At 42.5% G+C, this 15,471-nt stretch overlaps 2 protein-coding genes across 3 annotated transcripts in view; one reads left to right on the top strand and one right to left on the bottom strand.

The window, feature by feature from the left end:
- Nucleotides 1-7,922, bottom strand: part of AVEN (apoptosis and caspase activation inhibitor) — a 168,395-nt gene extending 160,473 nt beyond the window's left edge. Inside the window, exon 1 of the mRNA XM_009249655.4 lies at nt 7,515-7,922. Coding sequence (XP_009247930.3) covers nt 7,515-7,763 — 249 coding nt within the window. The 5' untranslated portion in view covers nt 7,764-7,922. The remainder of the gene's footprint in view (nt 1-7,514) is intronic.
- The window catches only part of CHRM5 (cholinergic receptor muscarinic 5), a 99,209-nt gene that overhangs the window by 62,754 nt on the left and 20,984 nt on the right, over nt 1-15,471 (top strand). The window lies entirely within an intron of this gene.

Raw genomic sequence — 15,471 nt, forward strand, 5'->3', positions numbered from 1 at the left:
TCCGCCTCCCGGGTTCAAGCGAGTCTCCTGTCTCAGCCTCCCGAGTAGCTGGCATTACAGGCGCATGCCACCATGCCCGGCTAATTTTTGTATTTCTAATAGTGACAGGGTTTCATCATATTGGTCAGGCTGGTCTCGAACTCCTGACCTCAGGTGATCTGCCTGCCTCGGCCTCCCATAGTGCTGGGATTACGGGCATGTGCCACCACGCCCAGCCTGCTTAGGTTAATATTAAAATGTTTGCTATCCCTCAATGTAAGTTTGACTTGGTACTAAAGAAATATGGATCAGACAGATTTGTATCAGTCCTTAATGGCAAGAGGACTCAAAGGTAGAATTAAGTTTTTACAACAGGGAATGCATTCTATTAATCTCCTATATATTTTTTTGATTGTTGTGCTGTTTGCACATACACCAATGATGTGATATGGGTGGTAGGAAACAGCATCCTTGGCAGTGTTGTTCTTCACAGGAATTGCCTTTTAAGCAATTTAAGGCTTACAAAATCAGGTTGGTCAGATTACAACAACAGCATCCTAGCAGCATCAAGATAAAACACACACATCAGTTTGTATTTCTTTTCAGCATCCCTCGACAAAACCCACTCAAAAGTGAAATATTATCCATAACCATTATCCATGCAGTGCCCCATGACACCTTTATAGAAAATTTTCAGACTAAACAAAGCTGTTAATTATTTCCATCCAAGAGAAAAAGTATTAAAGTATTTATTTCTGGCACCTCAACACACACATATGTGCGCACACGCACACAGACACACACAGGGCTTCTAACAAAAGAAAAAAAGATTCAAAGAGAACTAATCCAGTACCGTAATAAGTTAGTCAGTAGCTTCTATCAGATACAAATTATTATGTGTCACTATGGTCTTTATTGCTCCCTTTGATACTTCAGAGTGTATCGGGAAATAGTGACATCTGAATAGAAAACACCTTTGCAACCACTTAATTTCTAGAAAAAGGCTATTTAAGTCATGCTATGGTGTGGTTAGGATCAAATGACCTATGTAACCTCTCTAGAGGTCACTTGCCCAGTGCTGTAAAAAGTAATCACTACTTTTTCTGGAAAAAAAATTAAAAAACCAACAATGACTTAGTACCTACTCTTCCAGAAAACACATGCCAGTGGTATCGATTTATGAGCGAGCTATTTTCCATCCTAGCAGCAGTTTAAAACAAAGACAGTAACACTATTAAGAATGACAAAACCTGGAAACCATATTCTGCAAATGACAGATAGCCAGAAAACAAAAAAGCTCTGAATGAATTCATGCAATGAACCATCTTACTAAGAAACAAAGGTGCTATGATCTTAGCTGTCCTCAAAACGGAGTGTGCACATACCTACAGGTTCAGAAAGATTTTCCAAGGAGTATATGAGCAGTATGTTTTTCAGGGAATCAACTTCCAGATATTCAAGATCCAAGGTCTTTCCCAAAAGCAGTCTACCCTAGAAGGCACCTGAAGACAGCACAACTGCTTTTCAGCCATTCTCAATCTGGCTGTATTCCTCAAGCCTCAACAATAGGACAATTTTAAATATAGATGTTGAGGAAGTGTAACTCTAAAGAACATGTAATATGTCCTTTTGCAAATCAGGTAGTTCCAATTATTTGCTTTCAATCAAAGTGATGGAGAACCTAATACAGTCATCACTTGACAGATTCTTAAAATACTTGAAAAATAATTTTTTGGCATATAAGTAGAGATATTTAATGAACTGAGTGACATTGATATGGCAAAACTCCAGCATTCCCATCTACCTATTTATGTGAACAATGTTTCTCAATCCTTACATCTATAAAATCAAAAATTGGGAAAAGAATTGATACTGAATCCTATCTCGTGCAGGCAATAAGTAATATTCATCCATGGATACTCAAACTCATTAGGGAAAATGAGACTCATTTACAATGAAGTTTTACCTTTATGTTTAATAACTGCAAGGCCGGGCACAGTGGCTCACGCCTGTAATCCTAGCACGTCAGGATGCAGAGGCGGGCGGACTTCCTGACCTCAGGAGTTTAAAACCAGCCTGAGCAACATGGTGAAACCCCGTCTCTACTAAAATACAAAAAATTAGCTGGGTGTGGCGGTGTGCACCTGTAGTCCCCAGCTACTCAGGAGGCTGAGGCAGGAGAATTGCTTGAACCCAGGAGGCGGAGATTGCAGTGAGCCGAGATCGTGCCACTGCACTCCAGCCTGGGTGACAGAGCGAGACTCTGTCTCAAAAAAAAAAAAAAAAAAAATTGCAAATCAAAATAACTGTATACATTAATCGATGTAATCTTAATTCAATCTAAAAGAAAAAATAGCACCCAAGCCTATAGAGTTATATAACATTTTTATGTCAACATTTATTACAGAAAGACATGAAATGGTAACCACTAAAAAATTTTCAAGTATGAAAATATATTATGTTGAATAAGGTTCTGTGGGAGATGGGGAATTACAATACAAGTAAAAAAGAATAAGAAACAACGGAAATCTTCACACTACTGAAGAGTTGGGTTTTGTTTTTTGTTTTTTGTTTTGAGATGGAGTCTCATTCTGTCTCCAGGGTAGAGAGCAGTGGCGCGATTTCAGCTCACTGCAACCTCTGCCTCCCAAGTTTAAGCGATTCTCCCACCTCAGCCTCCCAAGTAGCTGGGATTACAGGCACGCGCCACCATGCCCAGCTAACTTTTGTATCTTTAGTAGAGAGGGGTTTCATGATGTTGGCCAGGATGGTCTCGATCTCTTGACCTTGTGATCCGCCCACCTCAGCCTCCCAAAGTGCTGAGATTACAGGTGTGAGCCACCGCGCCCAGCCTAAAGAATTTATTAATGTGATTTTTAAATGGCTAAAGGCAAATATCAAATCACTCTAGTATTTAAAATCCATCCAGAGCCAAGTGTGGTGACTCACATCTGTAACCTCAGCACTTTGGGTGGCTGAGGCAGGAGGACTGCTTGAGCCCAGGAGTTTGAGACCAGCCTGGGCAAGACAGTGAGACCATCTCTACAAAATATAAAAATATTAGTTGGGTATGGTGGTTCACGCCTGTACTCCCACCTACTCAGGAGGCTGAGGTGGGAGGATCCCTTGAGTACAGCAGTTGAAGGCAGCAGTGAGCTTTGCTCACACTACTGCACTCCAGCGTGAGCAACAAAGTGAGACCCAGTTTCTTTAAAAAAAAAAAAAAAGAAAGAAAAAAGAAAAAAATCAATTTATAAAAATTGTGTGAGTTTTATTTAAAAAGTCAATATATACAATATGTTGGAAATTTTATATTTTTAAATTCTCTGATCCATTGATAAAAATGTGTTAGATATAAACTTTAAAGTACATTGTACATGGTTTCCCAAAATTTTTTTAGGCAGAATACAAGCAAAAAAGTTCAGTTGTCTGTGTTGATATTGAAAATATGTAAGTGAAATAGTGGTCAGTGAGAAAAGCAACTTAAAAACAGAATATGTTAACAAGGATAAGGATGCCAAAATAATTACAGTGTGTGTGCAATGGTTTACAGAAGGAGGAGAGGTCAATTTCATGGATTACCAAGAACTAATCTTAAAGCAATCTTCTGTTGGGACACTTAAGCACATTCAGTTTCTAACCAAATTTGCTTCAGGCTTGCTGGAAAAAAAAGGAAAATAAAGTCTAGAGGCTGTCATTTCAGTTTGAGCTTTTAACAGGCTCTCAGTCTCTAGCTGGCTGACATGTTGCTGGTGGCTACTTTGAGCAACAATGAAGGAGCAAGTCCTTAGACACCTGCTTGTAACTGATCTGACACCATTTCTTCCCTCCAGGTTCACACTAAACTTGAACAGAAAATGAGAGATTTCCTTTTTACCAAGTGAAATGAAAATGTCAAAGGCATCAGGTATTAATTACTACTCAGGCTTTATTTACAAAGCAGAAGTCTGCTCAGAATTAAATGCCTCCAGATACTACTTTTTAGTACAGCTATAAACAGCTGTCTCATCTTTTATTGAATATAAATCATTTTAAAAGGAATATGAAAAGCTGCAATATAAACATAGAGCAAGAAAGCAAAGGTCTGCTAACACCCACAATAACTGAAGATGGTACCAATATTACCTTAAAACCTTATAACCATACTAAAACATCAGTCAAAAAAATAATCAGGCATGTGAAAGAATCACTCAACAGTCCTCCACACACCCCTTTTTCAAATCTCAAAGTCATTCCAGGAGCAGTTTAGAGCAGCAGTCGAAAGAACAGGCTCTGGAGTGAAAATGCTAGGGTGGAATCCAGGCTCAGCAGTTTTCTGGTTGAGTGATATTAAAAAGTTATTTCACCTTTCCTAACTGTGAGTTATTTAACGGTGCCTCAGCTGTCTCATCTTATATTAAGTACTCAACAAATATGAATTACTGTTATTACTACAGGAAGGAAAAAAGAAAAAAATTCCAAAGACTGCCAACAGGTCTTGTCTTCCTCTCTGCTAACAGCCCATCACAAAGATAAATACTAAACAATCCTAGTATTGGGGGGAGTGATAGGGGGATTATTTATTCATTTAGTTAGTAAGTTAGTTATTTGAGACAGAGTCTCACTCTATTGCCCAGGCTGGAGTGCAGTGGCAGAATCACAGCTCACTGCAGCCTCCACCTCCGGGGCTCAAACAATCCTGCTGCTTCAGCCTCCCTTGTAGCAGGGACTACAGACACACCCCGCCATGCTCGGCAGTTTTGTATTTTTTTTATAGAGGGGGGGTCTCATTATGTTGCCCAGTCTGGTCTCGAACTCCCAGACTCAAGTGACCCACCCACCTCAGCCTCCCAAAGTGCTGGGATTACAAGCGTGAGCCACCACACCCAGCCAGTTTTGTTGTTTTTTTTTTAAAGTTAATGATTGTATCTAGTACAATAATGCTTCTAGTGAGTATTCTGTGAAGATAATTATGCTCACCCATAATCGGTAAGCTTACAGCTCCGACCATTTACAGAAGGAAGGATTTAAGAGCAAGAGACTAAGAGATGTACTCAACTTAGTACTCAACTAAGTTACCTTGGAGTATTACATAGCTATCTAGAAGTTGGTTAGTTTGATTTTGTTTTCCATTTGTATGCAGTGGTCCAAAATAGAAAGCAAAGGTGTACACAAAATTGGTTTCTGAAGGTGGACAACTGGTCTTTACATGGCCGGGAGTCTATTATGATTTTTTTTTCCTTTGATCATTTCAGTTACTCTCTCCTTGGGGCACAAATGCACCATGGGATATGAGAACAAGAAGGCTTCAGGAAAGTCAATCAATCTTGTCTCATGTAATGGTTAAGCACCAAAAATGGTGTCCTAGCAAGACCAAATACAAACAGTACTTCAGAATCTGAGAAATGCAAGGAACTTAGAGATGACCAATCCAAACCAAAATTAAGGAACAATCTGCCCAACATCCCTTCCTCCAGCTTTGGCTGAAAACATGATGATGAAGGGATAAGACCAACTCGACAAAACAAAAAGCCTAAAATTGTAACAGAATGTGTTACAATACTGTCTTAAATTTTTTAAAGTCTTGTATTATTCTTTCTTTTAATGATATACCATCCTGACCAGGCGCAGTGGGTCACACCTGTAATCCCAGCACCTTGGGAGGCCGAGGCAGGTGGATCACCTGAGGTCAGGAGTTCAAGACCAGCCTGACCAACATGGTGAAACCCCATCTCTATTAAAAATACAAAATTAGCCGGGCAAGGTGGCTCATGCCTGTAATCCCAGCTACTTGGGAAGCTGAGGCAGGAGAATCCCTTGAACCTGGGAGGCGGAGGTTGCAGCGAGCCAAGATCATGCCATTGCACTCCAGCCTGGGCAACAAGAGCAAAACTCCATCTCAAAAAAAAAAAAAAAAAAAAGATATACCATCATTTCACCCAATTTAATTCAACAGAGATTAACAAAAGAGAAGCACCTTCACTCACTCAACTTAAAGACGCTTATTAGTAAAATCCTGTGCGCCAGACACCATAGTTAATACCAAAGGTACCATTACTACAATTACTCTTAAAGCACGATCTCTGCAGCCAAGGAATATCTACTTTGTTCTCAGTAAAGTGGTGATTGGTTCACGAAAAAATAAGAGATAAATACTGTTGACTCAAGGGCAGCTTGATATAAATCCCAGCTCTGCCACTAGCTGTGAAAGCTGAGGCGTCAGTTAACCTGTAAAAATAAAGATTACTCTACATATATATGTATATATAAATAATATATAACATTGTAGTTAATATATAATTACATACTATTATATTACATAATTCTACATTACATATATATTACATATATATAATACAGTTATAAGAACAAAATGTGATATATAGTGGGCACTAGGTTGGTCTTAGTTTCTGTCATTTACCTTAGTTTCTGTCAGTTTACTCCAGGTAAACTGACCCTAAAAATGTTTTTATATCTCATTCAAGTTTTGCCTATTACCTACCTTAATCCTAACAAGATTTAAGTTTGTTACATTTAAATTTAAGTTTAATACTTTTTTTCTAGCTCTGTATTGCTGTATACAACTACTCTCTTTAGGGATATCTTATCTGCTATGCCCTCAAGATATTATAAATACTTCAGTAAAAGCAAATTTTGCCTCATTCAAAAAAGAATTTTTTAAATCTGTATGCATAAGAATGCAGAATATAAAGATGGTCTTGTCCTACAGATGTTAAGGTAACAGAACAGCTCATAAAAAGACAGTCCTCTAACTCCTTTAGCTGAGATATGATTAGGTTTGCCCCCATATATATCATCCCCTGCTCCAATCTCCGAAAACTTCCTTCTATGAATGTGTCAGTAAGACCGATGATATTGCTATTAAAACTCAGAACTTGACTGCTCATTTATAAATTGAAAATTCAAAACGACAAAGGCCAGTGCTCCCTGATTTCTACACATATAGGCATAATAAAAGAGAACTACGCTATTACAAAGAACTATGCATCTGGTCCCGCCCCCAAATACTAAAGTCCAGTCGTAGGGGTCATTCTTTCACTCAACAAACTTTTTATTATGCGCCTACTGTGTAGTAGGCATTGCACAGTTAACAAACAGACCAAAAAATCCCTTCCCTCCTAATAACAGGAGCGTGCCCGTAGAGTAAAGGCTGCCCAGGGACCATGTCCTGGCCGCGCCTCCGTCCCATAGTGGTAATCGTACAGACAGCCCAGCCGGCCCACGGGCCGCCGAGACTTGCAGCCCCAACACACGGCCTTGGCCTCTGGGTTCCTAACCCGGACCCTGGGGCAGGCTGGGAAGCCCTCCTACCCCAGTCTCCCGCCAGCCCGGCAGGAGGCCACAAACGGAGCCAAGCGCATACCCAGGCGCGCCCCCGCCACCATCCGCCAGTCCCGCGCAGGCGCCGCCGCCGCCGCCGCCACCGCCCCTCTGGCGCGCGCCTGGCACGCTTTTTTGCGGCTCTTGACTGGCGGCCTCGGCCCCACTTGCCCCGGTTACACGCGGTCCCAGCCCTACCAGCCGTCGCCTCTTACCGGCGCGCTGGCCCCTAGGTCCCAGCCTCTCGGCTCCCGGCGGCTGCCTCGCGGGGCGCCTCCTCCTCCTCGGCCTCGGCGAGCGCCGCGGAAGCCCCGGCCACGGCCCCGGCGTCCGCCTCCGTCCCCGCCGCCGCCTCTGGCTACCGCCGCTGCGGCTCCGGGCCGCTCGCTGTGGCGATCTCCGCCAGGCCGGCCGCGGCCCGGCCGCCGCCCACGGCCTCCCCGAGCTGCTCGCTCCGCCTGCATCTGGCCGCCGCCGGCGGTGCTGAGCGCGCGGGAGCCGAGCCGCGGCAGAGACGGCCTGGCCCCACCGGAAGCGGGCCGCACGGAGGAGCCGCGAGCGAACGGCGCCGGGTAGCAGCGAGGCGCGGGGTGTGGGGCCAGGGATCGAGGCCGGCCGCGGCGGGGCGGGGCGGCCGGCGTCCCGCAGGTGGGGCCGGAACCGGGACCGCTGGAGGGCCGGACCGATGGGAGCTGGAAGTGGTGGGGGTCTGCAGCGGGGCGGGGGGGTTCTCAAGATATCAGAGATAGGTTGGGGGAGGGACCGTGCTAAGCGCAAGGACGAGTCATAAAATAAAATTTGTATGATGTGAACTTTCGGAAAAAAAAAAGTTTAAACGTGTTTATTTGCGTAAGAAAAGGTCTAAACAAATACATACTAAAATGTTAGTGGTTAACTGCTGAGATTTCCAGTGAGTTAATTTTTTTTCCTCCGTTTAATCTAATTTTCAGCAACGAATGTGTATCATTTTAAAACTATACCGAAGTCAGGGTTCAGGAGGTGTGGCTGTAAAGACAGAGTTTGTGTCTGGTGAGAGGTGGACTGCAGCACGTGGGAGAGAGAACAGTGCGAAACTGGGAGATGGCTAGAAAGGGCGTCAAAGTCCTCAGCAGAATTTCTGTAGAAATGACTACTACAGCTGAATTTATTGAGCACATGAGTATTTCATTCTCATAACAGCTCTATGAGGTAGGGATAACTGTTATCCTCATTCTGCAGTGAGGTAACAGCCTTGGAAAGGTTAAAAAAAACTTGCCTAAAGTGAACAACTAGGTAGTGGTGGAACTGGCATTCTAAGGCAGTCTCACTCCAGTCCCTTCTTTCAACCAAGGAGAAAACAGGAAGGGGAACAGTTGGTTACACAAATGCATGGAAGCAGTTTTTAACTTGGGACTGAAACCACGTGAAAATAATGAAAGCAAGGGCTGAAATGTCAGCCTAGCAGAACAAGTGTTTTCTTCCCTCTCAGTACTTTCTGGTTCTTTCCTATTTCCATACATAGTTAATACTTTTCATTGCTTCTGATTGCCTACTCTGCATCAGGCACAGTGCTATGTCCTGAAATTAAAAACAAAAACAAAAAAAAACCTTGCCCCTCCCCTCAAGTAGCTCACTGCCCACAAGGAAGATAATCTAGTCCTGTGAATAGATTATTACAGTACAGTGTTGCTGAGTGCAGTGAGAGATTCAAGGTCAAGGCCCAAAGAAGAAAAGTTTAATTATGTTTAAACGGGTTATCCAAGGCTTCATGAGAAATAGACCCCTGAGCTAAAGCCTAATGGTTGAGTAGGAGTTTGCCTGGTTGGTAAGTGGGAGTAGGGGCGCCTTCCAGACAGGGGGAGCTATTGAAGGATTGTCAACTCCAGAGAAACAGTCTTAAAAATAGTAACACTTGTAGAGGACTTATATGCACCAAACACTATTCTACATACTTCTCATATCACTTCATTTGAGACTAATAGCTGGCCTACGAGATATGCTAGTGTTATCTCCATTTTACAGATCAGGGATCTAAAACAGATGTTCAGTAACTTCCAAGATTACACAGTTACAGGCCAGGTGTGTGGCTCATGCCTGTAATCCCAGCATTTTGGGAGGCTGTGGCGGGTGGATTGCCTGAGACATGAGTTCAAGACCAGCCTGGGCAACATGGTGAAACCCCATTTCTACAAAAATTAGCTGGGCATGGTGGTATATGCCTATAGTCCCACTACTTGGGAGGCTGAGATGGAGAACCATTTGAGCCCAGGAGGTTGAGGCTGTAGTGAGCTGTGATCATACATGGGCAACAGAAGGAGACTGTCTCAAAAAAAAAAAAAAAGATTTCAACATATGAATTTTGAGGGAGATGAACATTTAGACCATAGCAGTGGGGAGGGCGCATGGAAGAATGTGGTTAAATATCTACCAGCATATCACTGGTCTGGCCTCTCACCAAGTTGAAGATCCATACATTAATCTCAAACTAGACATTTGCACAAATCAGAGTTTCTCAATGTTGGCAAATTTAGGGCTGGATAAAATTTTGTGGTGGCAGCTTATCCTGTGCATTGTACAATATTTAACAGCATCCCTGGCCTCTACCCACTAGATGCCAGAATCAACCCCTCTCCCCCTCATTAAGACAACCAAAAACATCTCCAGACATTGCCAAATGTTCCCTGAGAGGCAATCACCCTGGATGAGAACCACTAGCACAGATAGATTGGTGCAAAAGGTACATTTTAGTATCTAAGGAGCTACCGATGTAATTTATCCAAAAATTTATCCAGCCCTAAATTTGCCAACATTGAGAAACCCTGATTTGGAAAAATGTCTGGTATGAGATTAATATGTACATCTCCGATGTAGTGAGAGACGAGACCAGTGGGAAATAGGGCTTTAAGGAACTATATAACTATCCCTCGAGAAGCCTCCAAAATTATGAGGTTGAAAAGATCAGTGGCTTTCAGATTAAGCCAGTGTTATTAGGGCACATTCACTATGCTTGATACTTTCAACTAGTCAGTGTAAGACTCAGTAACACTTTTGAAAGGTATGCCATTTTAGAGATAGATTGGTTTGTGGATGATGCTAAGTTTTTTTAACATTTATTTTGCACCTGATACTATTCTAAGCACTTTCCACATACTAACTCATTAAATCTTCAAAATATCCCTATGAAATAAACACTATTATTATTCCTATTTTACAGATGAGTTGCAAAAAAGTTAAATAATTTGCTCAAGCTAATAAGTAACAGAACTGGGATTTATACCAGTACAGTCTAGTTCCAGAATCCATGCCTGTAAGTCTATTCTGCAGATGCCCTCAGCAGTCCGGGGGCTATGTTACTCTCCATCTATTCATTCAAGGCTTGTTTTTCTCAATTCAACCAAGAGTGTTTAGGATATGGAAAATTCTGAGGTCCCCCTTCTAGCACTTCCTAATTAGCGGACGCAACTAGCCGAAGTTCTTTCAACAAGGATATGGTATATGCTGTCCTCGTGTGATTCTGGTCCAAAAATGTGTTATTAAGGTTTAAAAATACCACACAAGTACCTCCTGCATTTTGAGCAACCAGAGACCTTTGGATTGCATAAATAACAAAGGGAAGGAATCTTTTCTGGTATTGCTTTTACTTGATAGTCCTGATTTTAAACATATGCCATTGCATGAATAAAAAATTCAGTTTTCCCTTAGGTAGAACTCATGAGAATTCATGAGTATCAAAACCAAAGTGCTGAATTATATAGGTAGCTCCTTAGAAACAAAACTGTACTTTTTGCATATTTTTAATACATATATGACCTAAGGTTTTTGGGGTTTTTTTGGGGTTTTTTTGTTTGTTTGTTTGTTTGTTTGTTTTGAGACAGAGTTTCGCACTTGTTGCCCAGGCTGGAGTACAATGACGCAATCTCGGCTCACCACAACCTCTGCCTCCCGGGTTCAAGTGATTCTCCTGCCTCAGCTTCCTGAGTAGCTGGGATTACAGGCATGCACCACCACACCCGGCTAATTTTTTTGTATTTTTAGTAGAGATGGGGTTTCTCCATGTTGGTCAGGCTGGTCTCAAACTCCCGACCTCAGGTGATCCGCCCGCCTCAGCCTCCCAAAGTGCTGGGATTATAGGCGTGAGCCACCGCGCCCTGCAACCTAAGTTATTTTTTAAATAAAATGGTAGCCAATTCCGTAAGGTAGTTGTTCTCAAAATGTGGGCCAGAAACATAGCATCACCTGGGAACTTGTTAGAAATGCAAATTCAGAATTAAAACTCTGGGGATGAGGCCCAGCAATCTGTGTTTTAATAAACCTGCCAGTTGATTCTGATGCATCCTCAACTACTGTGTCAAGGTAGCATCTGAAGCCTTCAAACATCACAAGAAACCCAGTAATTCCTAGTCTAAGACTATGGATCAGCCACGTGCAGTGGCTCACGCCTGTAATCCCAGCACTTTGGGAGGCCGAGGCAGGCAAATCACAAGGTCAGGAGATTGAGACCATCCTGGCTAACACAGTGAAACCCCATCTCTACTAAAAACACACACAAAAAAAATTAGCCTTGTTTGGTCGTGGGTGTCTGTAGTTCCAGCTACTCGGGAGGCTGAGGCAGGAGAATCGCGTGAACCTGGGAGGCAGAGCTTGCAGTGAGGCCAGATCACGCCACTGCACTACAGCCTGGGCGACAGCATGAGACTCTGTCTCAAAAAAAAAAAAAAAAGACTGGATCTCGTAGGCTCTCACTGTTTGACGAAAAGTAGATGTTATGATAGGATTTAGAAAAAAATGCACTGTCCTCTTGCAAATATGAAGTTTGTGGGAAAAGTACATCTTCCTGATTCTTCTCTTCATAGGCAAGCAGATTTTCTACAGTTTAGCTAGTTTCTCATGCTTAATATATAAACAATGCAAACTGGAAAACACATAAGTTTCTCAGAAAGATGTCTTCATTTACTATGTTGTTTTGAACAGCCCCATCTACTACTGAGGGTGCTCACCAGCTATAGCGGGAAGGACTCTGGCATGAGCTATTCTTTCAGCCTGGAATCCACAGCCTGTACTCTGGTGGAGAAAAGGGAAAGTGAAGACCTTCCCAGGTCATAAGGGTACTTTGACTTGAAGGGCTGGAGTCATGGTGAGAGAACTCCTGAAAATGAATGGAGCAAACTCCCAAAATACAGAATACATGACAATATGTTCTCCTCTCTCCTTCCACCCTCACTCTCAGCTGCTGACTTTGCTTTCTATTTTGTGAAGAAATGAAAGCAACCAGAAAAGAATTTCCAGTGTTGCCATTACCACAACTCCCAGCCTACTTGTATCTGTACCTATATTGTCTGCCTTCCTTCCTGTTAGTATAGAGGGGTCTCTGTCCCAGTCCAAGGCCAAGGCCTCTATTACTGCACTAGATCTTATCTGTGATCACCTGCTTGGGGACATCTTTCCAGCAAAAGCTCCCACTCTCCCCTGCACATCAGTTTTTACCTTCTAATGAATCATTCACATTAGCATACAAGCATGCTGTATTTTCGCCCTTTAAAAAAAATGAAAAAAAGAAACTTCTTGGCCTTACACCCTAATCCATTTTCTGCATCATTTCTCTACTCCTTTTTACAGCAAAGTTCCTCAGAAGAGTCATTTACAGCACTGTCTCCAATTCTCCTTCTCCCATTCACTATTTCATCCACTCCTCAAGCCTTTTGTACCCACCACTTCACCAAAACAACTTAGCAAGTTTCACTGTGATTTCCATCTAACCAAATCCAATGGTCAGGTCACCAACCTAATCTTACTTGATTTATCAGTCTCATTTGATACAGTTGATTACTCCTTCCTCCTTGAAACATTTTATTGTTGTTGTTTCCAGAACAATACACTACCGTTAGGAATTTAAAGATATATGTAATCCTTGCCCAAGGTTTGTGGGGAAGACTTGGGCAACAGTCAATGGCTTCTGTACCTCCAGATTCTCACATAACTTTGTTTACGACAGTATTTCCCAGACTTTTTCATGTCTTGGCACACATAGAAAATGGTAATATTTGGCCGGGCGCGGTGGCTCACGCCTGTAATCCCAGCACTTTGGGAGGCCGAGGCGGGCGGATCACGAGGTCAGGAGATCGAGACCATCCTGGCCAACACGGTGAAACCCCGTCTCTACTAAAAATACAAAAAAAAAATTAGCCGGGCGTGGTGGCGGGTGCCTGTAGTCCCAGCTACTCCGGAGGCTGAGGCAGGAGAATGGCGTGAATCCGGGGGGCGGAGCTTGCAGTGAGCCGAGATCGCGCCACTGCACTCCAGCCTGGGAGACAGCGAGACTCTGTCTCAAAAAAAAAAAAAAAAAAAAAAAAAAAAAAAGAAAATGGTAATATTTGCCCAGTACTCTGGAATAACAAGACAATACTGCTCCCAACAGAAGGGGACCCACCTAGCCAACCCCATAGCCTGTGGCAGGAGTGGACAGTGTATGCGTTAAATGGGTCCAGTTTATGCCTTCATGTAAAGCAGGTCCACCTATTTTCCTGTCTTATAGCAATACAGTAATTTGGCCAGGCGCAGTGGCTCACGCCTGTAATCCCAGCACTTTGGGAGGCCGAGGCGGGCGGATCACGAGGTCAGGAGATTGAGACCATCCTGGCTAATACGGTGAAACCCCGTCTCTACTAAAAATACAAAAAATTAGCCGGGCATGGTGGTGGGTGCCTGTAGTCCCAGCTACTCGGGAGGCTGAGGCAGGAGAATGGAGTGAACCCGGGAGGCGGAGCTTGCAGTGAGCCGAGATCGTGCCACTGCCCTCCAGCCTGGGCGACAGAGCGAGACTCCGTCTCAAAAATTAATAATAATAAAAAATAAAGTAATTTAATGACCTCAGTAACAGACCTCTCTGTCACCTGAATTTGGTCTAAAAACTCAACTTTATTCTTACATTCTCTTTTTCTTAGCACTATAAAGATGAACTCTTTTAGTTCAAGGACTATCGTAGATCTCTTTTATATGCCCCACAGCAGCTGGCACACTAGTGAACACAAAGTATGTTCTAAAGAACATGTCACATTGAAATCCTGCTCTGGATATTATTGCTTCAGAGGTATTAAGAAGTCATTTCTTAATCACCACCTTATCTTCACTCAGCAATTTGATTCTACCAATCAAAAGGAATTAGATATACCTTACTTTAAAATATTCACCAAAAAAATGCAAGTCCAGAACCTCCCTTATTCATTCACACATTCTTTCACTGCAAGTCCTTCCTCATATCTAACACAGTGGTACCCCATGTGCTTTAAGCCTACTTTGTCTTGATTTGTTCTTGAAAAGGAAGGAGGGAAAGAGTCACTCATCAATATTCTACATAACAATATGAGCTGGTTATCATGATGTCCCAATATCACTGGATTGTAGATGCCATTAAAGTTTTCCACTGTAGTTGCTATAGAAACAATGAAGAGTAACAAGGACAGGTTCAGGCATAAAGCTTCTCAGAAAAAAATAAAGGTGTTTCAGAAAACGAAGGCCTAACCTCACCTTAGGAAAAGCCTCAAAAGTTGGCAAGGCCACTCGACAGGAAAAGGAATTCATTTGGTACACAGGGTTACCTTCTTTGATTCTTATGTTGCTTTGCTTCATTTGTAATGTATTGACAGCAAAGAACAAGAAACAATCGGCCAAGGTTGGAAACACAGAGGCTTTTATTACTGTGGGAGTCCTTTGTCTTATGTAGTGGTAGAAAATAAACCTGGGAAGATTACTGCTCTCTCTTAATGCTCGTATCCTAAAAATAAACATACTCTAGATGGTGGGATGAAAAATGGGAACTGTTAAAGTTTGAGTAATCAGGGAAGAGCTCAAAAGGATCCACACTCCCAGATAACCACTTATATTTCATTTGCCTCTGCAACTTTCCTCAAAAATAAGTTACCCTTTCAAAAACACAATCAATGATTGAAGAAGTTTATTGTGGAAAACATTCAGGCTGGAAACTCAGTTTTCATACTCAACTATCATCCAAAAAAGAAATCAATCCATCAGCCATGGAACCTACCTTATGTCCCAAATCTTTTTGTGGAAAGATCTGTCCAGCAGCCTAGGAATCAGGAAAAGTCATTCTCCCAAAAAGTGAGGCAGGAAAAAAAAAAAAACGGGAAAAAGAGAAGGCAGAAAATCTCTAAAGGCTAATTGTATTAATTTCAAACA

This window comes from Pongo abelii, chromosome 16 (genome assembly GCF_028885655.2).
Source record: "Pongo abelii isolate AG06213 chromosome 16, NHGRI_mPonAbe1-v2.0_pri, whole genome shotgun sequence".
Lineage (NCBI taxonomy): Eukaryota > Metazoa > Chordata > Mammalia > Primates > Hominidae > Pongo > Pongo abelii.